Source organism: Eublepharis macularius, chromosome 13 (assembly GCF_028583425.1).
Source record: "Eublepharis macularius isolate TG4126 chromosome 13, MPM_Emac_v1.0, whole genome shotgun sequence".
Lineage (NCBI taxonomy): Eukaryota > Metazoa > Chordata > Lepidosauria > Squamata > Eublepharidae > Eublepharis > Eublepharis macularius.
The window spans coordinates 69,459,665-69,486,866 of NC_072802.1; the positions used below are offsets into that span (position 1 = coordinate 69,459,665).

The 27,202-nt window shown below is 46.6% G+C and overlaps 1 protein-coding gene across 1 annotated transcript; it reads left to right on the top strand.

Moving 5' to 3' along the window:
* Positions 1–5,319: 5,319 nt before the first annotated feature.
* On the top strand, positions 5,320–26,410 carry P2RX4 (purinergic receptor P2X 4). The gene is made up of 12 exons (XM_054995922.1): positions 5,320–5,721; positions 9,542–9,689; positions 12,014–12,085; positions 12,539–12,611; positions 14,792–14,888; positions 15,582–15,662; positions 16,608–16,749; positions 20,091–20,227; positions 20,901–20,994; positions 23,238–23,303; positions 23,479–23,574; positions 25,432–26,410. Exons 1-12 carry the CDS (start codon positions 5,579–5,581, stop codon positions 25,489–25,491), a joined length of 1,209 nt encoding a protein of 402 aa, XP_054851897.1. The 5' UTR covers positions 5,320–5,578; the 3' UTR covers positions 25,492–26,410.
* Positions 26,411–27,202: the final 792 nt, after the last annotated feature.

Sequence of the window (27,202 nt, forward strand, 5' to 3'; positions counted from 1 at the left end):
CTGAGGATCACACATAAAATCCTGCACGAGCATCCCCAGGTAATTTGCAAAGCTCTGCAAAAGAAAACGAGAAGATGCGGCTGGTGGGCTGGTCCTAGTTCTCTTTTCAGGAGAATAAATCTGCTTTATTGTGGAGTTGGCTTTGCTTTTGGGTCATAAATGCCAGTGCTGATGATCGGCATGCTCAGCTCAGACTCTTCCAGCAAATGGCAAGAAAGCAACTAGATACTGAGATCTGGCATGGGCTCCCCCCCAGCCCGCTCCTTTCGGCAATCTATCTCAAAAACAAACAATGCTGTGAGAAAATGGTATCTTGCTGATCCTGAGCATCTTGGCTGGCGGAGTCTTCTGGGAAACTATCTGTCTCTTTGGGCCTTTTGCTTTCAGCGGTTTGGGTTGTTCTGTCCCAATAGCCCCGCTGTTAAAAAAAAAAAAGTTCCTTGGGAGAAGGAAAGGAAAATCTGTAAGCAGCAAGCACCAGGCAGACGGGTGTTTAATTCCTGGAATCGGTTCTTTGCTGCAGTATAATCCATCACATTTCCAGACGGTCCTATAATGCATATTTAACTGAATTACATTTGTGCAGAAACATTTTATCTGATCTGAGCGGAAGGCTATGGAGAGAGACTATGGAGATCACTTTCTATTGTTCCTTGCTCTGCAGCTAGTTTTGCTACCAGGCCACTTAAGATGAATTGGGCAGAGAAGGAAGGTCTGGATCCCTTCCCTCTAAACAGCTTGCCTGCAGGTTCATGGTGCAGCTCATCCACAGAGGCCTTTGGGGCACGCATGCATTTAGCTAAGGCTCTGGCAGTTGTCTGTACCTGCTTTATAAGGATGGCAGTCCGCAGCATACACAAGGCCAGAGAAAAGGAAGTACTTCACTCAAAGAGAAATTAGCTTATGGAACTCACTGCCAACGGCTACTAGTTTAATGCAGATTCAGTAAATTCACGGAGCGGACAATCGGGCCATTAACCACCATCACCAAGCGGAGCCTCCATGTTCAGAGGCAGTAACCTGAATACCAGCAGTAAGATGCAACAACAAGGAGGATTGTGCCTCCTTGCTCCTGTGCTTTGTGTACCCTGCTTCTGAGGTCATCTGGTGAGCACTGCCTAAAACAGGATGCTGGGCTAGATGGACTGTTGGTTTGATCCAGCCTGGCTGCTTTCATGTTCTTGTATCGGTTAGACAATTTTGCATTTCATTGCAGACCATTTGTTGTTCGAATGCTTGCAGTGGGTCACCCAGTCCGTGTGGTAGGATGCTGTCTGCAAACAGCGCACCGTGTGCAGCTGCCACATGGAACAATTTGAAATGGGCTGTGCACGGCAGTGGGTATAAAATGCCAGTCACCTCTACCATTTTCTTATTCGGTTGTACTGTTGATGCAGCTTCAGAAGATACTAGTCCTCAGTGAGTTTAACTGACTAGATGGTCTGCCTGCACATGTCTGTGTTAATCAATGTGGTCCACTGATGGTGTTGGGGGCTGGGGGGGGGTCATACTGTCTTCCAGTTCACAGATTCTGGCAGACTATAACAAGCAGCTATAACAAGAACTGGTGTTTCTGCACTGACATGAACATAGGTTGGATGTTTATGGAATTATTGTTCATTTGATATTTTTAATTTTCCATTTTTGATACATTTTGTGTTAGTTTACTGCTTCTCTGGGTTCATATGATAATACAGGTTCTGTAGTAGAATATACTATCTTTAATCAATCCATACATTCTGCATTTCTGCTTTTTAAAAATATACTTATGTATCCTAAACATGTGCCCTGTTTTGAAAAACTCTCTCTAAAACCTTCTTTCTTTGCAAGACAGACCTTGATGAAGCATCACACATCTGGTCCTGAACTAGCATGCAGTCTACTCCTGTAACATGGTTGCTTGGAAGTAATTACTACTCAGTACAATGGGGATTACTCCCAAGGAAGCATGCACGGGATTGCAGAGCAAATAACTCTTATGAAATGGATCAAGGTGGGTAGGCATGTCAGTCTGTCTGTAGCAGCAGAAAAGAGCAAGAGTCCAATAGCACCTATAAGACTCTTGCTCTTTTTTTATTGAATGCTCAGGTTTACACAGTGTAGTGTAGTAGTTAGTGTCAGACTACGATCTGGGAGACCCAGGTTTAAAGCCCCACTCTGCCACAGAACTCACTGGTGACCTTGGACCTGTCATTCGGTGTAACCTACCTCACAGGGTGGTTGTTATCAGGATAAAATGGAGGAAGGCAGAATGATGTAAGCGGTTTGGGGTCCCCATAGAGGAGAAAAGAAGAGGAAAAAAATATTGAAATAGAATTATCACCACAACAACCCAATGAAAAGAGAAAAACATCTCATCTGAGAGTATGGACCACTCTAAACTGGTCATGAATCGGCAAAGATACCACAAAACGTTTTGTGCCTGGGCTGCAAAAGAAGAACACGGCTACCCTGCTGGAGTGCCTCACGCTGCGTTCCTTCTTCCACATGGCTCCATTTGATGTACAGAGAGTTATCTCATGTTATCCTTACAACAAACCTGTAAAGTGTGTCAGGGAGGGAAACGGTCACTTGTTCACTGCCTCTCACCAGGAAGAACTTCACAGCCCAGCTGGAATTTGAAGACGAGGTGCTAGCTTTGGGTTAAACAAGATGTGCAGGTTTTAAAATCACTGGGCCCAGGTTCCCCAGACCCGGCTCAGGTTCCCTGAAGGCACACAGCAGCTGTGAGGAATGGCTGTTAAAAAAGAAAGGACAGCCCAAATGGCCTGAGAACGGCACCACAGGGAGAGGAAGGGCTCCTCCCTCCCCCTTAAAGCCGTTTTCCAAATCAGCAAGCAGGGAAATCTAGTTTTGCTGCTCCACATGGAGTATTCTGTGTACCTGGAGCAGTAAAAACAGGGAAATACCTGCCTCTCCCCCTTGCTATTTTGACACAGGGAAACAGCTTGGGGGGGGAAGGCAGGGGTTCTTCCTTCCCTTGCCACCTTTGACCTCTCCTTTATTTTTTAACAGCCATTCCCCACAGCTGCTGTGCGGCTTTGTGGAACCTGCATTGTCTAGTTTGACCCTTTGTTTACAGGCCAAAATCTAACAACAGAACCGTATCTCAGCAGCACAGATCCAGAGGAGTTAGCTGTGTTAGTCTGTAGTTGCAAAATAGTAAAGAGTACAGTAGCACCTTTAAGACTAACCAACTTTATGGTAGCATAAGCTTTTGAGAACCACAGCTCTCTTTGTCAGATGCATCTGACAAAGAGAGCTGTGGTTCTTGAAAGCTGACGATGCATCTGATGAAGAGAGCTGTGGTTCTCGAAAGCTGACGATGCATCTGATGAAGAGAGCTGTGGTTCTCGAAAGCTTGTGCTTCCATAAAGTTGGTTATGCATCTGACGAAGAGAGCTGTGGTTCTCAAAAGCTTATGCTACAATAAAGTTGGTTAGTTTTAAAGGTGCTACTGGAATCTTTACTATTATCCCAGCAGGTAGATGTATGTAGCATTTGCCTCACAAGACAGCTGCTGAACATGGACTCCAAATCTTTGGAGTCAAAATCTAGCATTGCAGACCTTCCAAATCTATGTGCCCCTTCCCACATTAAATAATCATTGACTCCTGTGACCCTGAAAATGAAGCTATCTGCTGAACACCCCTCATCTGATTCGGCTGTGTGTCTGCTTCTGATGTAACTGGATCCAATGCAGAGACATGACTGAATTACCCCTCCTCAGAGGGGGTGCCTGTTATAACTCTGTATGTCATGCCTGAAAATGACTCCCCCCCCCTTTTAACCTGATTTTGGCTTAATCTTGCACACACACTCCTGGGATCAAGCTCCACCAAAGGCAATAGAAGAGCAAGATTCTGGTCCAACAGCACCTTAAAGGCCAACGATTTCCAGGGTATGACCTTTGAAAGCCAGAGCTCCCTTCGCCAGATAGGAGTGAAAAAAGGAAGGAGTCCTTATAATCCAGGCAGAGGGTGGGAGTGGTATTGCAAATTAGAGAGTCACCTGGATTGTCCAGGTGAGCCTGAACTTGTCAGATCTCAGAAGCTAAGCAGGGTCAGCATTGGACAGAAAGAAGGCACATATGTAGACCATGGAAATTGGTTGCAGCTTGGTAACATGCCACTGATTTTATTTATTTATTTGATTTATACCCTGCCTTTCTCTCCAGTGGGAACCCAGTGAAGCTTATACTGTTCTCCTGTCCTCTATTTTATCCTCATTACAACCCTGTGAGGTAGGTTAGGTTGAGAGTAAGTGACTGGCCTGGATAAACCTGGATAGCCCAGGTAAGCATGATCTCAGAAGCTAAGCAGGGTCAGCCTTGGTTAGAAATTGGATGGGAGACCTCCAACAAAGACCATGGTTGTAGAGGCAGGCAATGGCAAACCACCTCAGTTTGTTGCCATGAAAACCCCACCAGGGGTCGCCATAAGTCAACTATGACTTGAAGGCACGATTTCATTTCAATTAGCGCAAAATTTGCAACTGTAACACGAGAAAAATCCTATGTCTCGATTCAACCCCGGAGGATCCATTGTCCCAAAGTTGCAAACCAGGGCTTTTTTTCATCTGGAATGCAGTGGGGAATTCCCACACCTCTTGAAAATGGTCACATGGCTGGTGCCCCTCCCCCATCTAAACTCCCCTCTGTCTGGAGATCAGGGGGCGGGGCCACCAGCCATGTGACCATTTTCACCGAGGGGGATTTAAACTTTAAATAACTCCCCCCTTGTTCCAGCTGACCCACAGGGACATCATTGTGCTGTCCTGGGAGCCTGCATGCACTTTACACACATGCATGTGGTACCAGGGGCACCACTTCCCACCAAGAGTTGCCCCCTGTGCTGGCAACCCACTGAGTTCCACCACCTCTTTTCCCAGAAAAAAAAGCCCTGCTGCAAACCAGCTCACTGGCAGCAATCTCGCCTTGTACTTTTCCTTTGAGCTGTCTCTGCTCCAGAACTGCCACTTGCTTTCAAGGGTCCAGAGGAGTTAGCCGTGTTAGTCTGTAGTAGCAAAATCAAAAAGAGTCCAGTAGCACCTTTAAGACTAACCAATTTTATTTTATTGTAGCATAAGCTTTCGAGAATCAAGTTCTCTTCGTCAGATGCCTGAACTTGATTCTCGAAAGCTTATGCTACAATAAAATAAAATTGGTTAGTCTTAAAGGTGCTACTGGACTCTTTTTGATTTTGCTTTCAAGGGAAGAGGCTCCGGATGTTTTCTTCGTCCAGCGCGCAGCCGGCTTCAGAGTTGCAGCGGGCCGCCTCCGCCGGCCCGAGGAGGTTCCCCGTCTCCCTTGGGCGGGGTTATCCCCTCGCCCGGGATCCAATCGTTTAAAACTCGGGACTTTGCAGTGACGACAGCGCAACAAAGCGAAAGTCCGAGGAACCGGCCGGGACAGGCGGGCCATTGCGGGACTCTGCCCGGGAAGCGGGAGGGGCTTGCGAGGGAGCCGCGCTCCGGGGCTCCGCTTTGGCGCTCGCCACGCGTGGGAAGGGAGCCGGGAAGAGCCGGGCCCGCCGGCGCCTGACTCGGGGCTCTCCTTCCCTCCGGCGGCCGGCGAGCCATGGCAGCTCCGGGGTGCTGCTGCGAGGGCCTGCGCGGCTTCCTTTTCGAGTACGACACGCCGCGGATCGTGCTGATCAGGAGCCGCAAAGTGGGGCTGATGAACAGGCTGGTCCAGCTGGCCATCTTGGCCTACGTGATCGGGTAAGGAGGGCGGCCGTCTGAACGCGCGCCTCGTTCGCCCCGGCGTGGAGAGGGTTCGCCTTGGCCGTTCGCTTTCACACGCGTTGGGCAGGTGCGCTTTCCCTGCGCTTCAGCCGTGGATTGCAAGTCGGGTTTTTCTCCCCTGTGGCGCACACGATTGCCAAAGCGTATTATCCAATCCGTGTGAACGCAGCGTGGCCCTGCTTTTGAATGCCAGATGTTTCACAAGGTTCGAGTCCAGTGGCATCTTAGAGACGAACAAGATTTTCAGGGTATGAGCTTACAGAGGCAGAGCGCCCTGTAGATAGTAAAGAGTCCGGTAGCACCTTTAAGACTAACCAACTTTATTGTAGCTTAAGCTTTCGAGAGTCACAGCTCTCTTCCTCAGATGCATCTGATGAAGAAAGCTGTGGTTCTCAAAAGCTGACAATGCATCTGACGAAGAGAGCTTGTGGCTCTTGAAAGCTTATGCTGCAATAAGGTTGGTTAGTCTTAAAGGTGCTACTGGATTCTTTACTATTTTGCTACTACAGACTAACATGCCTAACTCCTCTGGATCTTCTTCAGATAACAGCTTTGACTCTCGAAAGGTCCTACCCTGAAAATCTTGGTCTTTAAGATGCCCCTGGACTCAAATCCTGCTGTTCTACTGAAGCCCAACATGGCCGCCCACCTGAAACTATCCAGATGTTGAAGGCATTTGTGTGTGTGTGTGTTGCTTTCTGCATCTGGCTGCTGCTCTATCCTCTGTTGGAAACAGGATAACGCTATGCTAAATAAGTAGTTTGTCAGGATTGCCATCCTCCAGGTGGCAGCTGGAGATCTCCTGGAATTACCTTTGATCTCCAGGCCACAGAAGTCACTTGCCCAGGAGAAAATGGCAGTTTTGGAGAATAGAGACTCTTTTGGAGTGGACGCTTGGATATTATACCCCACCCCAAATCCCACGTTCTCTGGGTATCACAACCAAAATCTCCAGGAATTTCCCAACCTTGAGCTGGCAACCCAAGGTTCGGCTCTTAGGGCAAGGGGTGTGTGTATGTGGTGGTGACAGCAGGTGAGTCAATGTGGTGGAGTGGTTGGACCAGCTGGGAAGAACTGGACTCACATTTCCTCTTAGCCATAAAGGTAACTTGATTATCGTTAGCCAGCAACTCTCATTCTGGCCCACCTCACAGGGTTAGTGTGGAGGACAAGATGGAGATTGGAAGAACCATGTATATTGCTCTGAGTTCCTAGGAGGAAGGATCAGTTTTTGTAATGGCAAAATAAACAGGAAACACCCTTCTCTTCCTTAAAAGTGGAAGGAGGGAGGAACCACTCTGTAGCCTGAAAGCTCAAATGGAGCCATGTGCCTTCAGGACTCCTGTGTATCCTTTAAAAGGTCATGTCTGCTATTCAGAGAGAGAGAGAGGCTTTGGTTAAAGAGACAGGGACTGTATACTACTGTGTACTGGTACTGCCTGTGGCTGCAAGTATGCTCCTACCGGGTGGTTTCCACATCATTTAATATGTTGTGTTAAATTGCTTATTTTTTGTTTCAGCTCTCTATCGGATTTCAACTTGTTTTCAAATTTCTGCACTCCATACCCTAGGGTGTTGTTTATGGAATGCCCCAGCCATTGATCATATTGGCTTACACTGTGTAATCCACCTTGAGTCTCAGAGAGAAAAGTGGGCTATAAATAACACGTAAAATTAAATTAAAGATAACATTTAAACGGTGATCTGTGTCGCCAAAGCTGTGCATGTTGAACAGCTGCCAGATGTGTGTCTCTTCAAGGCACAGGAGGAAGCTGCCCTGAGTCCATTAATGGGGAGGGCGGGATATAAGTAAAATAAATAAATAAGATTCCGAGGACCCTGACTTCACCTCTCTACCAGGCTCCTTTAAGTGGTCGGAAATAGTTCTACTGCTTCCTAGTGTATCTGGTTATGGAAATGCAGAATTGGGGAGAGAGGGGGGAGTATTTTTTTACTTGTTCAGAACGCAGCAGGGTGTGTTGGATAAATGCCCCATGGCCAAAAGACGTTGGGAGTAAAGGATACTCTAGATATAAGAAAGCAGAACTGGAGATAAGTTGCCGAACTGGCTTGCCCCAGCTGTGAAACGGTCCTGTGCTCTGAAGTCTTGCCTGGTTCTGAGCCAAGACAAGCAGTACGGTTGAATGGCCCAGGTTGTTGGCTGACCTTAATATAAAATTAAGGGAATGTGGATTGGGGGGGGATGGGGGAAGGCCTAAACAGGGGCTGGGTTAACACGACAGTTCTGACCTGGGCTGGGGAGAGGGGTAGACTGGGAAGTTACAGTGGCCAGGAGCAAGTCGAGTTGTGCTACAGGCCAGCACTGCAGGGACTGCTCAGTTCTGACGCAGCCAGTAACAGCAACAAGGTGCGTAAGCTTACCAACAGGTTGTGGGGCCAGAGTTGCTGGTGAAGGAACCAAATGGCAAACCACAAACTGAAATTCCCCCAGAGGTTCAAATAGATAGCCTATATGCTATTTCACAATGGTTTAAATGTTTATATTTTAAAATTTATGGGATAAAGTGCAACAGTGCATAAAATGTTAACGGTGCATACATTCACACGATATAACAATCATCACTAACTGAATAAATAACAATAAATACAATAAATAGATCTCCATTAAGTTCCAATAAATACAATCCAAAATAGCCAACAGCCAACGGGTTTTGAAAAAACCAATCCCGTTTCGTATAAATATACTACCTGTGCTTCATGTGGTCTAATGCCAGCCCTAGAATTGCTTATATTCTATTTCAGCAATTCTTCAACTCTGTATTGGATCCTTGCTAATGCTATGTCTTTGTAAACTTGTATTTATTTATCCTATGGAATTGTCTGTGGAAATGCTCTTGACGTTGTATGGAAATGTCCTTGACACTGATTGTACTAGTCTCACACTATGTAATCCGCCTTAGTCTCAGTGAGAAAGGCAGACTATAAATGACATAAATAAATAATAAACTTCTTCATAGGCCTCAAAATAACAACACTTAGTGTTCCCATGAAATACAATAATTGACTGCCATATTGGATAAATTTAACGAGCCAATGCTGGTAAAACCCTTTGGCTATTGGATACATTGTTGCTTTCATTTAAGTGCTTCATAACTGCTTTCCTTTGGATTCCATGCAGTTATAACAACCTGGAAAATAGACCGTATCAGTGGTTAGCAAATTGCTTTTGAAATACCTGGATACTTACTGATTTAGACTTGGATACTTACCAGTCTGGCCCTGTTGGAGTGGACTGTTCATTGAACAATCTTAGGACTCTCCACCAGTTGGATTTCTATTTGTATGAACAGATTTTGGATTGTATTTATTGGATTGTATTCATTGGAACTTAATGGAGATCTATTTATTGTTATTTATTCAGTTAGCGACGATTGTTATATGTGAATGTATGCACCATTAACACTTTACGCACTGTTTCACTTTAACACATAAACATTTCAATAATTGTGAACTAGCATACAGGCTATCTGTTTGAACCTCTGGGGGAACTGCAGTTTGTGTTTTGCCGTTTGGGTCTACCCAGAGGAGTCCTGTCTGGTGGTGACTCAGTGAACCAAGCCAAGACGGACCTACAAGGACTTTTTACCCTGTAAGATCAGTGGCCAGTCCCATCCCACCCTACATTGCCCTTGAAGCATAAAACTTTGGCTTGTTGTGTTGTGGTCTCAGAGTGACTAGCGCAGACCCAGTGAGGGCCAGTTTCTTTCCCCTTTGTTTTAAAACAGGGGCTCTGTGACATTAATTTTTCTTTTCTCCTTCCTTCTTTTCTTTGCAGTTGGGTGTTTGTGTGGGAAAAAGGTTATCAGGAAACAGATTCGGTAGTGAGTTCAGTAACCACAAAGGTGAAAGGAGTCGCTGTGACCAACACCTCGAAGCTGGGCCTCCGGGTCTGGGATGTGGCAGACTACGTGATTCCTCCCCAGGTATGCTTCTTAGGGGCATGTTTTCTGGCTTCTCTGTGCCAACGCACTGCCTTGTGGCCCATGGACAGAAAGTCAGTTGCAGCTTTCCTATCTGGTTCTTTTTTGCTTTGAAATTTTTCTTGCTTGTTATGTTTTAATCCTGCCTTTTTAAGTATCACAACAACCCTGCAAAGTAGATAGGATGACAGTGATTGGTCCAAGGTTACCCAGTGAGTGAGCTCTGGTGACAGTGATTGGTCCAAGGTTACCCAATGAGTGAGCTCTGTAGTAGACAGAGTGGTAAGCTCCAGTACTGCAGCCCAAGCTCTGCTCACGACCTGAGTTATCGATCCTGGTGGAAGCTGGGTTCAGGTAACCAGCTCAAGGTTGACTCAGCCTTCCATCCTTCCGAGGTCAGTAAAATGAGTACCCAGGTTCCTGGGGGTAAAGTGTAGATGACTGGGGAAGGCAATGGCAAACCACCCCATAACAAAAAGTCTGCCAAGAAAACGTTGTGATGCGACGTCTCTGCATGGGTCAGTAATGACTCGGTGCTTGCACCAGGGATTACCTTTACCTTTTACCTAGTTCGACACTCTAGCTGCTGGGTCACCCTGGATTTATTGCAAGTAGACATTAAGGGATATCGAGCTCTTAATGTGTATTAAGAAAATGCATACCCTGAGGGAGTATAGAATAGCCCTCTGTGGGATTCCTTTTGGCAGTAGAGAAGCCTCCTGGTATGAGATGCAGAGAGTGGTTTGGAGAGACTTTTTCTTCTCCAGTCGATTAATGAGTACAAGAGACTGTTGGGTGACTTGGAGAAGGGTCTGTACTATGAGCCACACACACCCAGACGCACAGCACTGCACAGTTTCTTCTTGCCCTCCATGCATCTGACAAAGAGAACTGTGATTCTCGAAAGCTTATGCTACAATAAAGTTGGTTAGTCTTAAAGGTGCTACTGGACTCTTTTTGATTTTGCTACTACAGACTAACACGGCTAACTCCTCTGGATCTACAGCACAGCTGGTTAGCTAGAGGTTAGCCGACAGCCTCTTCTTTCTTAAACTGGTTCCTGCTTGCTGCTGTCTTAATGTTTAACGGCCTGCTGTTTGTTCTGACTTTGATTTCTTCTGCATGAGCCAGGATTACAGAGAGAAGGTGGGGGAGGGGCTCTTCTCCTCCTTCCAGGTGCATTTGGGATGAAGTGAGCTCTGTCTCCTGGAAGCTTCTGTTGGAATAAATCGTGTTGGACACCCACTTCGTTCTCCTCCTTCTCGCAGAGCCTTCTCTGCGTTGGTTTTATGGAGGGTGGGTGCTGCCTCCCATTCTTCCGCAGGGATTAATTTTCTTGTAAAAATGTCCCCTTTTGTGTCAGTTTGTGGTGTTTATCAGCCCCGCACTGGCATCACAGGAGCTAATCGTTCATTTTTGCAAGTGAGGCGGGTGATGGAACAGGAGAGGACAGACAACGGGGGAAAGTTTCCAAGCTTCCTTCGCGGCCTTGAGAATTACGGCACTGCAGTTTTGAAACTGAGAATGTTAAACCGTGATTTGACTTTCAGCATAACTTCAGCCAAGGAGTAGCGAATGGGGAGCAGAGGTTGCTTTGGCCAGGAGCCAGTTCGTAGAGACCTTGTTGCTGTCCACTGTTGGAGCCTGGTGACTAGGGCCTGTTGAATGTGAAGACGTTTCTGCCCTTTGTCCCCAGGATCTGTGCGCTGACCTGCTGATTGCCAGCAAGCCCTTCCAGCTTGCGCGCTTCTGGTTTGCTCCTGCTGCTGTATAAAGCAACATAAATGAAGTGTGTGGGGGGCTGATCGTCCTTTCTGTGTGATAGAGATTTGTTTTTTATTGCAATGCAGTAATGATTGTAGCTTCTGCATTTGGCATCCATTTTAGCAGTAAAACTAGAAGCTGTTAGACAAATATTTAACTGGCCGGCTGAAATCTCTCTCCTTTTCCAAATCACTTCTTGACCCATCCTGGTCCACAAACCCCAAACCTCCACAGCCTGTTTGTTTTCCTCCCGGCTGATAGCACATGATTCTTCCTGTCCTTAACCCTTTAAAAATGTCTTCCCACTTAAGCTGATGTTTCATAGCTTAGCAGGAACTGCACTGTTTGTCAACATTCTGTTGCTGACACAGTTACTCTGAGCTGTTAGAATGTCGCAATGATATCCCAGTTACTCAGCTACTGGCAGAAAGGCATGCAGGCAATGGGTGCGCAGTCAGGTTTTTTTTTTTTAAAGTATATAATGCTTATTTTGATAGGGGAATAAAGGTAACCAAGTCTCTTTGCTGTGTGTGACCTCATCACTGCTTCCGTGCTGTATTTAGGGTGAAAACGCCGTCTTCGTTATGACTAATCTGATCATCACGTTGAATCAGACACAAGACCACTGTGCAGAGGTATGCCTGATAAGAAATCTTTAGATTTCATTTGGTCTCAAGCAAGGCCACGCAGTATGGAAAGCGGGAGGATATCCTGTCCTTATTGCTGTCCAAGGAGTTTGTCTGCCCTCTGTTCTGGCCGAGCAATTTGAGCTTCTGACTTCGTGTGGTACATGATGGATTCATTATGGTGATGGAAGTGGGAAGAGTCGCAGCTATTATAAAGCCAGTGACTGTTGCAGGGCTGTCAGTTGTGTGTCCAATTTGCAAAGCCCGTTTTGGCTCCTGTTTGTGGGATTTAAAAAAAAATCCATGCGGTTCCGACACAACTTTATTCGTGTATACTTCCATGTGTGCTGTTCAAAAGTGAAGGGCAATAGAGCATCGGAAGAAGACTTTTGTTGTGGTGGGGGTGGGGGGAAGGGGTCAGTGTCTTTGTGGTTTTTGGTACCCACAGTCCTTCCTCTGTAGTTTCCAGATAAGACAACCACGTGTTCCCATGATGATAACTGCACGGCAGGATACATCGGCACTCACAGCAGTGGTAAGTGTTGGCTTTTTAGATACAAAGTGGGGCTCATTTTTTCCGCTTGTAATAGTAGAAACACATTCAGAATAAATTTTAAGCATAGCTCTAGTGCCTTAGAGCGGCAAGATATGAGTCCAGTGGCACCTTAGACACCAACGAGATTTTCAGAGTGTAAGCTCTGGTCTTTAAGGCACCACTGGACTCGTTTCCTGCTGTTCTACTGCAGACTAACCATCCGCCTAAACTGTCTAGTGCCTTAGGGGTGGACTTAACATGCAGTCTCTTCAGTTAGACTGTGAACTAGCACTGGGAAGACCCAGATTCAAATCCTTGCTTTGCCGTGAGGCTCACTAGTTGACTTTGGCCAGTTGCTTTTCCTTGGCTTAATACACTACTCAAGGTTGCTCTGAAGATAAGACGCAGGGAGGATCATACACCCTACCCTGAGCTCCTTGGAGGAAGGGCAGACTGAAAAATATGCACCCGCTCACATCGTTACACTAGTTTTGTAAAATTTGAGGAGGCTTTGAGGCTGGGAGAATATGGCCTGGGGAATTCATGGCAGAGGGGAGACTCAACATGGGGGTTTCCTGACTGCTGGCTTGGTCTCTTAGCCTCTCTGCTACACCAGTTAATGAACAGCATTTGCAAGCCGTGTAGGAATTATGATCGTTTATGGCGATACTAAGCCAACCTTGCCTGGGAGTGTTGACACTCTAGAATTTTGGAAGGCTATGCAAAGGGGGAGGAGTGGAGGGGACAGAAGTACTGTGCGACAGAAAGTCACCAGTTCAAATCTTGTGTGAGCCGCTGACTCTCGGGGAGACATTCAGGAGGGATTGCTGCTTAGCTGTTGAGCGCTTGCTTCGCATGCGGGAAGCTCAGTTCTTGACCTTTCCAGTTAAAAAGATCTCAGATGCTGCTGCGAAAGATCTTGCTCTGCCTAATGCCCTGGAGGTCAGAGGAGTCTATCCTGGTCTAGATGGATCGATGCTATGACTTGGTTTGATTTTGATTTATTAAATTTATAGTCCACTCTGCCCACGAATTGGCTCAGAGCAGATAACATCATAATTGATTTACGTTATTTTTTCCCATTAAACCCAATAATAAATAAAGAGTTCAGTCATAAAAACAATTTAAGACGACAGCCGATTTTTCCCAGCCCCATAAAACATTTCTGTGGGGTAGGAGGTGAAGAACAGCAGTGGTCCCACCAATGGAAAAACCGGGGAGGGGGGATTTACTACCTGCCCCCCAAGCTGGAGACCAGTAGGAAGTTCACCCATAGTTCAGCCTCAACTATATGCCTGGCAGAACATCTCTGTCTTACAGGCCTCGTGAAAAGATAGTATATCTTGTTGAGCCCAGGTTTCAGCAGACAGAGTTCCACCAGGCTGGTGCCAGGACCAAAAAGACCCTGGCTCTGGTCAAGGCCAGGTGAGCCTTCCTCGGGCCAGGGACCACCAACAGGTTTTTATCAGCTGATCGGAGTGCCCTCCGGGGCACATATGGTGAGAGGCAGTCCCCTCAGATATGCTGGTCCCAGTCCGCTAAGGGCTTTATAGTCTGCTATGGGCTGTTCTAAGGCAGGGGTCCCCAACTTTTTTGAACCCGTAGGTGCCTTTAGAATTCTGACACACAGTGGATGCAACCACAAAACAGCTGCCACAGGAGGCGTAGCCAACACCACAAAACCACTCTCTTCATCGGGGAGTGAAGTTATGCCTAATGCTGACAGAAACTCTTGCACATTTCAGGCAGAAGTTCTGATGAACAGGATGTCTTTAAAAAAAGGAACATAATTTTATAAAGATCTTCCCTACACACAGCTTATCTTCAGTCATGCAGTGAAGATTCTTGTGATGTGGTGACATCAGAAAGCAAAGTTTTTAAAGATCTGCCAGTGGCCAATCAGAAGCCTCGCTGGGCAAAAGCCCTGCACATTTCTTCAGAACACTTGCTGGGCACCTTGTTGGGGCTGCTGGCCTTAGGAAACTCATAGGACCATTTGCAAGCGGTCATACTCCAGCCCACTGCGATATGGAGATGGTCTTGGCCTACCGTAGAAGCTTGTTTATATTTATGGGTTGAGCTTTGTGTGCAGTAGAATCGAAGCAAGTTTACCGAGCTCTGTAGGCCTTACTCCCAAGGAAGTAGCCTGTGTTAGTAAGGGCCTTGTTATATCTCTGCAGGTGTTCAGACTGGGAAATGTGTACCGTATAATAGCAGCATCCAAACCTGTGAGGTCTTTGCATGGTGTCCTGTGGAGGACGATGGAATCCTGCCCAAGTGAGTGCAAATGGTGGAGATCGTTGAGAGCAATCTTGAATCTTGTATGGTGGTGGAGAGGAGGCCAAAAGATGGCATTCCTAAAGACTCTGTGCGTTTATCTGTCGTCCCCCAATCTAATGTTGACTGTTGTTCACTTAAAACATCTGTAAAGGAGAGGTTTTCAACTGGAAACCCCCATTGGCCAGGCTAAATGATTCTGGAGAGAGGCGGGTGTGTGGTTCTCAGCTTTTGTCCCCATTGGCCAGTGCTGCCTTCTCAAGGTAGCCCTCTAGTAGGACTAGATGCTAGTCAGGTCTGTAATGTGTGATGTGAGATCTTGTTGTATTGCTTCTCTGCCACCCTCTCTGCCTGGAGGATTCCAAGATGGAAGATAGTAAAGAGTCCAGTAGCATCTTTAAGACTAACCAACTGTATTGTAGCATAAGCTTTCAAGAACCACAGCTCTCTTTGTCAGATGATGAAGAGAGCTGTGGTTCTCAAAAGCTTATGCTACAATAAAGTTGGTTAGTCTTAAAGGTGCTGGACTCTTTGCTATTTTGCGACTACAGACTAACATGGCTGACTCCTCCGGATCAAGATGGAAGAGGAACTATGAATCGTATTTTCCCCAGGTTATAGCAAGCACTCCTGGCTAGTAACTGCAGCTACTATATTTGTCCTTCTCCCTCCCCTTGCTCTCATTCCTCCTAGACCCGCTTTTCTCAAGGATGCTGAAAACTTCACCCTTCTGGTCAAGAACAATATCTGGTACCCCAAGTTTGGCTTCACTAAGTAAGTCTGCCTGCCCTAACTGCTCAGGGATGGCGTGTCCTTGGAGTACTTTGTTCTCTTGCTAGGAAAAAGCCCAAACTCTTAGCAACTTGCCTCACCTAGTTCCACCCTGAAATGCCCTTGGGAGGGGGGTTGAGACTTCTTTTGGTGAGTCCTGAGGGTGTGTGGCTGTCTGGCAGAGTACCACCTTGGCACATGGAAGATCCCGAGATTAATCCCTGCGATCTTCGCATAAAGCCAAGGACCCCAGGAAGGAGGCGACGGCAAGCTCTTGTTGAGACCTCAGAGAGCTGCTGCCAGCCATACTAGATGAAGCTGAGCTTGGTAGACTTAACAGTGCAATCCTATGGAGAGTTACTCCAGTCTAAGCCCATTGACTTCAATGGACTTAGACTGGAGTAACTCTGCATAGGATTGCACAGTACGGGTCTGACTCCAGATAAGGCAGCTTCCTGTATTCACTGAGATAGCCAGGAGGGATGGGAGGAGCATCTGCAGGCAGGGATGGGACAAGAGTGAAAGGGGGGCTGGTTAGGGCCTGGGAGTTGATCTGAATTGTGACGGGTCAGCTGAGACTGGACCGGTTTTGTGGGTGGGTGGGTGGGGGGTGTTTTGCTGAGCTGGCTGCTAGCCTTTAACGGGAGCATCGCAAGTCAAGTGGCCGCACAGCCATGTGACCATCAGGTTTTTAAAAATCTAGCAAGCGGCTGAATTTGTAGCCATCAACAGAGATACCCAAATCATCATTTCACACGGAAGATCGATTTGGCCGCAGAGCGAGAGAAACGCACCAAGTGGATTTTTTTTTTGTCAGCTGCGTCCGACTTACAATTCAGTCATACTTGAGGTGTCAGTTTTCTTGGGGAGGGGGGCTTAAGTTAAATATGTGGGGAGCTGTTTCCCCCTCTCCTCCTAATATTGGGATCTCTTCTCCCTCTCATCTAGGCGAAACATTCTCCCCACCATCAATAAAACATACCTCATGTCTTGCAAGTACCATGCCCAAACGGATCCCTTTTGCCCGATTTTCCGCCTCCGTGATATGGTGGATGCCGCAGGGCAGGATTTCCAAGAGATGGCTGTTGAGGTTGGTGAAGTGGGAGGGGGCCACCCACACCTGCAGTTGACCCTTTCTCCCAAAGAAAGCAGGGGCAGCATTTAGTTTTTAGAGCTGATGTTTCTAGGAATGTATTATTTTTACACCAGGACACAGAAAACTTTCAATTAGCCATGTAACTAAAATGCCTATTCCTATATAACTAGATTTTCAAATAAGAGCTAAGTGCTTGATTTTTTATTATTGTTGTTGTTTTGTTGTTGTTGTTATTTTAAAAAGCTTTTTGTTCCGTCTTTCCGCCCAGATAGGGTCCTCAAGGCTGCAAACAGACTTTAAAACATTTAAAAAATATAAAATAACATTAAACACACACACACACACACACAACACTACAATAAGAACATATAGACACGCACACACACAAACCAGGGAGAAGGCCAGTAAGAGTTTACTAGGATACCAAACAAAACAGCAAAGACTTCGCCCTTGGCGAGAGACAATGACAAAGGGCAACAGATCAAGATGGGTAGCTGTGGTAGTCTTTCTGTAGCAGTAGAAAAGATCAAGCCGTGGGCATTCATTTATTTAGTTTGTATTTACTTAATTAAATATATTATCTGCTTCCCTATTCTCAATACTACTCACAGTGACTTACAGCAACAAAAATAATAGCAGGCAGGAACAAAGATGATAAAAACAGAGAGAGACTAATCTCCAAGCAGCCATTTTTTTAAAAAACGGCCATAATCTTCAGAGCAGCAACTGAAAAAAAACCCCACAATTAAAACAGCAACAAAAAATTAAAAATGAGTAGGAAATGTAATATAAGGCTGTTCCATTCTAAATCTTAGAGATCTGGTGCTATCCTAGGTTGTCCTCATGACAGCCCTGTAAGGCGGGCCACTTGCTCAAGGCTGACTCCATGAGTTGCATGACCAAGCTGGGATTTGCACTCTTAATCTGTTGTGCTCCCGTGGGCCTCAGCAAAACTGAAGGCTCAACGTAACTAGTCCAGTGCAGAATCTGTAGCACTTGGTAGATGCTCTGCAACAGAAACTCCTCTGTGTTTCTGGTTTGCTATAAAGAAGGGCTGTTAACCATGCCGTTGGTTTCTATGTGGTCTTCAAATGTTGCTTGGGGCAGCATGGATCCAGACCGCATGGGGTGGGGCAAGATCTGTCATGAGAGCGAGAATCATGGTTTGGTGCCCAGTGCCGTGCAAAGCCTATTCCAAGCAGCTTCCGCATTGCAGCTACATGGTGAGACCTGACCCTGTGCGCATGTGCATGCTCCCTCTCATACTTCCTTCCAGGCCCTTCTATTAGCAACCACCTTATTTGTCTTAACTGTTACTCAGCTGCCATTGAGCAAACACTGCTGTCTGGCAGGCTCTCTGGGCTGTAAGGAACACGATGAACTGAGCCAATATTTAACTTTTCTCTTTTATAATCCAAGACGCAATTACAACAGTTCCTTTTTGCTTTCAGGCATGTTGCTTGCTGGGCTCTTTTTCCAAATTCAGGCTAAAAGCATGAACTGGGCAATCCTTGACTCTGATCTCATTTTAGGCAAGTCTCTCTTTCCCCCTTCCACCCTCCCCAGCCCACCCTGTCTGTAATAAGGCTCAGCTGCTGTACAGATGAATGGGGAAAATGTAGATAAATCGCTTGAAATGTACCTTTTTGCAAGTATCTGCAGGTGCACTCTCAAATCATTTTGGATGTGCAAACATTACTGCTGCACTAATATATTTTAGGGAAGAAACGGGACCAACTGAGATCATTCAGATGGAGCATCTTGGACCCTGCCCTGTGTCCTCCTTTCCTATTATGCTACACTGCATCTGTGTTACCCTTCAGCCCAATCCAAGGGACATAGCAGCACTCCAAGACCAAAGCAAGCATACTTTCTTATTACAATATCTGAAACTGCCCAAATCTAACACAACCCAAACCCCATTTATAAGTCTAACACCCCACACACACAATCCCCCACCCTGTTTTTACTCTCATTCTGAAGGATTTATTTATGCCCTGCCTTGTTCCCCAGTGGATATCTAAAGAAGCTTTACAACATCGTTCTTTCCCCCTCTATTTTACTCTCACAACCACCCTGTGAGGTAGGTTAGACTGTGTGTGGGACTGACTCAAGGTCACCCGATAAGCTTCCATGGCAGAGTAAGGATTTGAACGTGGGTGTCAGGTCTTGCCAGGTACTTCTTCCAAACACTTTACTGCATCACTCCAGTGTATGAGTTAAACATGTTTATTAAATACCAGTATCAAGATGCTGTAACAAAGGAATTGACTGGAATGTCAGAAAGAGGTAAAACAGGATCCGTTATAGATCAGTTTCTCCTCCCCCTTGCTTTGGAGGGAAAGGCAGTTAGGAGTTTGGCGTGCAGGCCTGGTGCCAGGTGTTCTGGTGCCTGAGGCCGGAGGCAGCTTCAGCGCTGTTGCTGCCTCCCCCCCCCGTGTGCGCATGCGCGTGCGCACCTGGACTGCATGATGATGTCACACGGCAGGCAACTGGGATGGCGTGCATGCGTCCTCCCAGCCATCCGCCCAGTTGCTCTGCGCGCTGCCCCGGCCGCCTGCTGCGCCTGGCCCGCAGCTGCTGCGCCCAGCCGGGAGTGTGTGCTGGTGGTGGCAACATGGGGCAGCTGAACGTGAGGGCTGGGAGGAAGCAACAGCTGCAGGCCAGGCGAGGTAGGCGGCCAGGGCGGCACGCAGGCAGCTTCCCAGCCCTCCAGCGCTGCCACCGCCAGCTCCGCGGCGTGTGCCCCTGCCACCAGCCGCCCCCGGCGCCTCAGTGCTCGAGGCAGCTGCCGGACCTGCCTGTATGGATGCGCTGGCTCTGATCGCCTGGGAATGAGGGAGAGGGGAGAGGATCTCAGTCTAGTCTTTGTAATAAGTCCAAGGTCACATTCTCAGGCTTCTGCAGGTACTCGTAACCAAAATACCTTGCCTGGAAGATAAGCAGTTAGAAAAAAGTCTACACAACTATAATTATAGTCTGTATGTACTCAGAGGCACTGAAGCAAAATATGTGTAATGCATGGCAGATATGCTGATACCTATCTGACAGTGGGTCTCCTAGATCCTAGTCTGACACTCTTATCATGCTGGTTGTCTGATGGGAGGAATGGCACCAGAGGTACCTCCTGGGGGGGAGAGGGACTTCCACCATCTTGGTGCCACCACCCAAAAGGTCCTCCACCTACATTGCACAAAGCAAAGGGTCTCCAGATAAGCTTGCTGTAGGCGGTCTTTCCCGCAGCCTTGTTTGTAGATGACCTTAACTGTCCCGGATGCCAGGGCTGAGGGTTTCCTTTTGGACTTAACTGGCATGCATGGCTGCCTCTTGTACAGGGTGGAGTGATGGGGCTGCAGATCAACTGGGATTGTGACCTGGACAAACCTGCTTCTCGTTGCGTGCCAAAGTACACCTTCCGGCGCATCGACAACAAGGATTCTTCCCACACTGTCTCTCCAGGATACAATTTCAGGTTGGGTGACACAATAACCAAATGTATAGACTCGGTGGCTCTGTCTCTCCCACTTACATGCATTCTGGGAATACCAATATCCAGCTATTCTGTTGGAAACAGAAGTTGCAAAAGATTTGACTACGTGGCACATGCCTGGTGAAATCTGCAAACTGGGCTTAATAGTTCGTTGCTCCATGTGGCTAATGGTAGAATATCTTACGTCAATATTTGTTAACGTACCTTCCTTGATGCAACATTGGGGCTATCTTTGTGCGGGTTTTCTTTTCTCTTAAGGGCATAATGCACACACCCTGGATAGAGACAGGGACAAATCTGTACTATAAGATAGTTTGTGAACATGCTGAAATCCAGGTTTGTCCACTGCAGAGACAAATGAGGCATAAGTATCTCTCTGGTGGGTTCTCGAACTCTGTTCTGGAGTGGATCCTAGGCAGTTTTTTCAGTGTTCACTACGAAACATGCCCCAGAATTCTCAGGCACACTTGAGCAGTTCCGTAGCTGGCAACCTGGAGTTTTCACATCATCTTCTGAACTGTGGATTCTCTGAAGATGTAGCCAGTTTGAAAACCACTGACTTACACAACTTTGCACAGCTTACAGAAGCAAGTGGGCAGACTGAGATTAGCTTCATAACCAGCTAATCTCATATTCTTTTGTTTCATCTTTTCAGGTTTGCAAAATATTACCAGACTGCTGAGGGCGTGGATTCCCGGACACTCATTAAGGCTTACGGCATTCGCTTTGACATTATGGTCTTCGGGAAGGTAGCTGCCCTAGCAACTAAGACATAGGAGTTGTGCTGGCTGCTTCTAAGAGCGATCTGCAAGCCACATGGTTTGCATGTGGATCCAGAGGGTCCAGGCATCTCTGGCAGGAGGCCCCAGATTCTGTCCCTTATGTCTGCTGGAGATCTCAGAGAGCTCAGACAAGTGTTTTGGGGGCCTTAGACACAAGGTGTTGAGACAGGCAACTGTGGACTCCGCTCTGGTCTTTGGCTGTGTGTTCACCTTTCTTCTCTCTTATTGACTTAAAACATTTTTTTTCTTTAAAAAGCCAGTGGGTCAAATAGAAGTCCAACAGAGCATAAAGTCCTAGGCTAGGCAGTCCTGACGGCAAAAGGCAGCTCCACAAACTTCCCTCTGCCCCACACCAAACACAGCTCAAGTGGTCCATTTAGAACCGGCCACATTGCTCACCGCAAGATGTGAGATTCAGCACCTCACCATTTGTGTTCTTTTTAATATTTTAAAACTTATGGGGAGATAACAATACGTTTAGAAAGAATAGACATCCCCCCCCCCCCCCGCCAAATGCCTGGCCACAGCCTTGCAGCGATAGTAGAAAGAGCAGTTAGTGGACTTGTCCCTCCTGTGCAAAGCTTAAAGCCTCAGGAGGGCCTCAGGGTTGACTTCTGGGAACCTCCTCAGCCCCTTGGTTCTGTCACCTACAGTCTCAAGGCCTTCATCTCTCCTGCCCTCTCTATGTTCTGTCCCCCATGCCTGCCTGTCAGATTCTTAGATGTCTCTCTCATGAGGCTTCCTTCAGGTCAACTTTCCAGTTTCTCTCTCCAGCAGCACCCCTCTTCAAAGGGTCTTGATCTGGTTTTCATCCCAGTCAAACTAACTCAGATTCCTCAACGCCTTCCTCCTTTGCAGATAGCTTTGGTCCCTGTAGCATTGGGCTGCTTTGCACCACTGCACCCCACATCAGCCAATTTTTGGCAGTGGTTCACAGGGGGCCCTTGGGCCAGTTACAATTCCTCTGCTTAACCATCCTCACAGGATAAAATTGAGGATCGTGGGGTGGGGGTGGGGATAAGAGAATATGTGTGGCGCCTTGAATAATAATAGAATTTGATTCATATAGTGCCTTTCAGGACAACTCAGTGCCCACGCAGAGCGTTTTACAAAGTATGTTGTTATCCCCACAATAAATACCTTGTGAGGTGGGTGTGGCTGAGAGAGCTCCTAGAAGCTGTGACTGACCGAAGGTCACCGAGCAGGCTTCAAGCGAGGAGTGAGGAATCCAACTCGGCTCTCCAGATTAGAGTCTCATGCTCTTAACCACTACATCAAACTGATCCGGAGGAGTTAGCCGTGTTAGTCTGTAGTAGCAAAATAGTAAAGAGTCCAGTAGCCCCTTTAAGATTAACCAGCTTTACTGTAGCATAAGCTTTTGAGAACCACAGTTCTCTTAGTCAAAGGTGCTATTGGACTCTTTACTATTTTACATCAAACTGAACTCCTTTGATTTGAGGAAGAGCGGGATTAAAAATATAATCAGACAACCTAGCAACACGTAAGCCGGCTTTACTTGGAAATGGGAAGGAAATTGCCAATCTTCCCCTGTAAGACTCTGTAAACTCTCAGAGGCATAAGCAGAAAAACTGCCCTCTTCTCCCCCCCCCACATTTAACTGACTCTGAGGGCCAAGCTACAAGTGATGAATGACACAGGTTGGACACTTGTCAGCTTCCCTCAAGTTTTGATGGGAAATGTAGGCATCCTGGACTTGCAGCTTGGCTCTCCGACTGCTGTCCAATGGACTTTTCAACTGTCACTTGTCCAACATTCCGCCAAGCTTCCCACGTTTCCCATCAAAACTTCAGGGAAGCTGACAAGGGTCCAACCTGTGTCATTCGTCACTTGTAGTTTGGCCCTCAGCTGCACTCAGCATTCTGTCTTCCACAGTCTGCTGAGTTCTCACTGGATCATTTTAAAGGATTTTGTTCCTTTTTGATTAATTTATGAAGTATTTTTCTACATTGGAGGGGGGGCACCTAAGATATGTAGGAACTCCTCTCTTGTCTATGGATGTTTCGGTTTTACTGCACAAGGACAGCTATTTTACATTTTATTTATTTAAAATATTTACACCTGACGTTTCCCCAAGAGGGCTCAAGGTAGCTTACATCAATGGACAGTAAAATCAATCTAGTAACAATGTCACAAGGGGCAGAACTTCTTCGATGCAAGCTTATTTGTGCCTGTTTATCTGTATTTTTTAGGCAGGGAAGTTTGACATTATTCCTACAATGATTAACATTGGATCTGGCTTAGCCCTGTTTGGTGTGGTAAGTGCTGTCTTCTCTCTAGTGTGGTACTGTGGCAAGAGTGTCAGATTATGACCAGGGAGGCCTGGATTTAACATATCCCACCCACCCCCCACCCCCCGCCATGAAGTTCACTGGGTAACTTTTGGGTAGAAATAGACAAGATTTTTAAAATTTGTCTTTCACCTTCTACTAGGCAACAGTTCTCTGTGACATCATTGTCCTGTATTTCATGAAGAAAAAATATTATTACCGAGAGAAGAAATATAAGTATGTCGAAGACTTTGAGTTGGTAAGTGTGCCAACAATCTCGCATCCTCCACATGGAGCTTCTTTTTAATGTTTTATTGTTCCAAACCACTTAGCTCTTCTTTGAGACTTCTTTCTGTGGGAACTTTTTCTTTGTGGGTGGGGGATTCTTCTACATAAGCTTTAAGCATGGCTGAAGAATTGGGGTTGGTGTGTTATACCTTCACCCAGGGCTTTCTTTCTGGGAAAAGAGGTGGTGGAACTCAATGGGTTGCCAGCACAGGGGGCAACTCTTGGTGGGAGGTAGTGTCCCTGGTACCACATGTGCACGTGCAAAGTGCATGCACGCTTCCAGGACCGCACAATGACATCACTTTGGGCCAGCTGGAACAAGGGGGGAGTTTTTTTAAAGTTTAAATCACCCTTGGTGAAAATGGTCACATGGCTCGTGGCCCCACCCCCTGATCTCCAGACAGAGGGGAGTTTAGATTGCCCTCTGCGCCGCATGGCGCAGAGGGCAATCTAAACTCCCCTCTGTCTGGAGATCAGGGGGCGGGGCCACCAGCCATGTGACCATTTTCAAGAGGTGCCGGAATTCCGTTCCACCACGTTCCAGCTGAAAAAAAGCCCTGCCTTCACCCTAAAGGAAGCCTGGGACCTGTAGTTCTGTCAGGGAGCCAAGGACTGGCCCTGGAATTCTCAGCACTGTCACGAAACTGAGATTCTTACACATACATGTGCACAGCTTTTCCATGGTTGAAGCAGGTTGATAAATACCAGGCTCATACCCTGTGAAGTAAGTTTGCTACTTCTATTACTAGGCTTTGCAATATCACACAGATGGGAAGCTAGCATCTAGCCGCCCTGAGGTAAAAATCTGGCCACTTCCGACAGGCCTTTTCTCCTCAGTTGTTAATCATGAGGTTGAAAGAGGGTTGTGGATAAAGCCTCGGTTTGAAGACTTGACCTACCACTTCCCATTCAATTCCCAGAATGGCTTTCCAATAAACTAGCTGCTGACAAGAGATTGAGAAATTCCCACCAAGGTTTGAAAATCCCAAGGTGTTGAATTGGGCTGTGCCCCCGTTTTGTCCTTCCTAATTTAAAGGAAAAGGAAGACCAGTTATGTGGTTTTGCTATTCAAATTATTCCTACATGTAAGCAATAAACAAAATGTTTCATACACCCCAGCAGCTAGTATGTCTTTTTTGGTGGTGGTGGTGTGGGGGGTGTATTCTACATTTGCAAACTTGGAACTAAACTTCCAAAAATAATTGTGCTTGCAAGATCAGCCATCTGAGCTATTTCAAGTCTCCAGTGGAGTTAAGTTTATCTTACTCTACAAAGTAGTTTCAGGTGGGTAGCTGTGTTGGTCTGTAGCACCTTAAGAAGAGCAAGATTCAGGTCCAGTAGCACATTAGATTTCCAAGGTATGAGCTTTCGAGAGTCAGAGAGTCTGATGAAGGGAGTTTTGACTCTCAAAAGCTCATACCCTGGAACTTTGGTTGGTCTTTAAGATGCTATTGGACCTGGATTTTGCTCTTCCATGAAGTAGCTATGCTTCTTTGGGATACATAAGTGTGTGGAGAGGTCAATTTGGGTTTGATTTCACAACCTGGTTTTGGTAAGGCATCGAAAGGGCAAGTGATGCTCTTAGACTGAAGCCAGTATGTTCATTGCGGCACTTTATGAATCTTTTGGCGTGTTAGCGGACTATTATTTGGATTACGAGGCCAAAGCCACATTGTGAGAATGGATCGTTTTTACCCAGAAAGCCTTCACTGTCAGTTGAGGAGCTTTCAAAGTGAAGCTGGCTATAGAGCCAAGCTTGAAGGACCATTGGCGACGTGTAGGAGAGGGGTTTCTTTGTGGCTTACATTTCCCCTTCTTTCTTTCTAAGGGAGCCAATGAATGTTACGGATCCCAGGAAGAGCGCCAGGAGTGCGGTGGTGACAGATGACCACTCCAGAAGGGCTACTGTCAGTGGCATCCTCTAAATTTCATACACGTGGATTGTGGTGATGAGCCTGCTGGAGTGATCTGTCTCAGGAGGGGTTTTGAGTGGTCGGGCCTTTCTAACTGGAGGTGGGGGAAGAAACCCACTTAAATGGTCTGCATATTGCTGCCCTGCCAAAGACCAGGATATCCACTGGAGTTAAGAGACTGTGGAAGTCGGGATATTTGATGAAAAGTGGCTAACACTTTCTGTGGACGTTTAGTGTTTTTTGGGTGTGCAATACCCTCGGAGCCTCAAGGAATTCTGCAGACACTCTTAACTGGTGGCCTCAAAGGGGCAGGATCGGTGCCTCTCCCTGCCTGTCCTTCCACGGGCCTTAATCAGTGCTTGCATGTTTCCAGAAAACATTCCAAGGAGCTCCTACCCCGTTCTGGGAAGCTGCATCTCTGCCACACAGCATCCCTTTTGTCTCCCCTGTGGAGCCCTGAGCCCCACTTCGTCTGCCTCCCGCCCCCATTTTGGCCAGCTGTTCTGCCTCCTTTCCCAGCTAGGCCCAGAAAAGGTGTAAACAGGCATATTCTTATGCAGCAAGTACTAATTGTGAATATTGTGCCTTGGGAGCATTTTAGACACTAAATTCGGGAAAGGTTCTAGGAAAATTCCTAAAGCTCCGATCCCAGTATTCTAAGAGGAAAAGAACAATCTATGACACTGGAATACGATGAAAGTGCAGACCCCCCCCCCTTTCTGCTCCTCCCGTTACTTTTTGGGTCCTCCAGGGTTCAGTTTTAACCTTAATGTTTGATGGAATATAGACGCACCTACACATTTTGCAGAGTGCAGGGGGCCTATACACAGAAACCAAAAACCGACAAAAGAGTCCAATTATTTATTTTTACAGAATAAAAGATGTTGGAAAGCAGCTTCGATCCCTGCCTTGCTCCTTTCTCAGATATTATAAAAGTCCGATTAATCTGGATTGCAGAATAGTAGCAGAGTACTAATATGGTATTAAAATTACGATGTGGATACTTGTTATAGGAGGAGCAGTATTCAGTTCTGAAGTTCTTCCTGGGCTGTACCATTTTCAGGTGGCAAGTGGGGGGGGGGTAGTGATGAGGTGGAATCCCCCCCCCCAATGAGAGCCAGTCAGGGGGAACCATTAATAGGGGAAATCAGTCTGAAGAGGAACACAGTTCAGGAAAAGTTTTGTCTCTTCATTCTGGATATTTATATTATTAAGATGAACTGGCCATTAGCAGATTAGGGGTGACTAGTTGATAGCTAACAAACACCCAATATGCCTCTGACGGGATGGGTCCATGTCTTGGGCCTTCCTCAGAGTCTGAGAGGTCTCTGGAGACTCTAATGCATGCAGGTTAACCAAAAAAACCTTTGCATTAGAACTCATTGACTAGCCCTTTGGGGGTGTACCTAGAAACTGCTCTGCAAAAGAGAGGCAGCAGTTTCTCCTTGATTGGAGGGGGCCGGGCAGATAATATATCTGATACATCGTTGTGCTTAGACACTGGATAAAAGTAGAAGATAGTACCAAAGGATTTAAGGTAAAATACAAGACTTCGTTATCTGTCAGTAAAACAAGCAATATTATACAGCTTCAGGGGAAAGCTGCCACCGTCTGGCAGCTGATTTAGAGAAGTTCAGTCACAAAAGACGTATTTTGAGTCCAGTATTCCTGATTGCAAATACACAA

Coding starts and splice junctions, on each gene's coding strand:
- P2RX4 (XM_054995922.1), top strand. CDS start 5,579: ATGGCAGCTCCGGGGTGCTGCTGCGAGGGCCTGCGCGGCTTCCTTTTC. Junction 12,086..12,538: donor CACAAGACCACTGTGCAGAG/GTATGCCTGATA, acceptor CTTCCTCTGTAG/TTTCCAGATAAGACAACCAC. Junction 20,995..23,237: donor ACATTATGGTCTTCGGGAAG/GTAGCTGCCCTA, acceptor TGTATTTTTTAG/GCAGGGAAGTTTGACATTAT.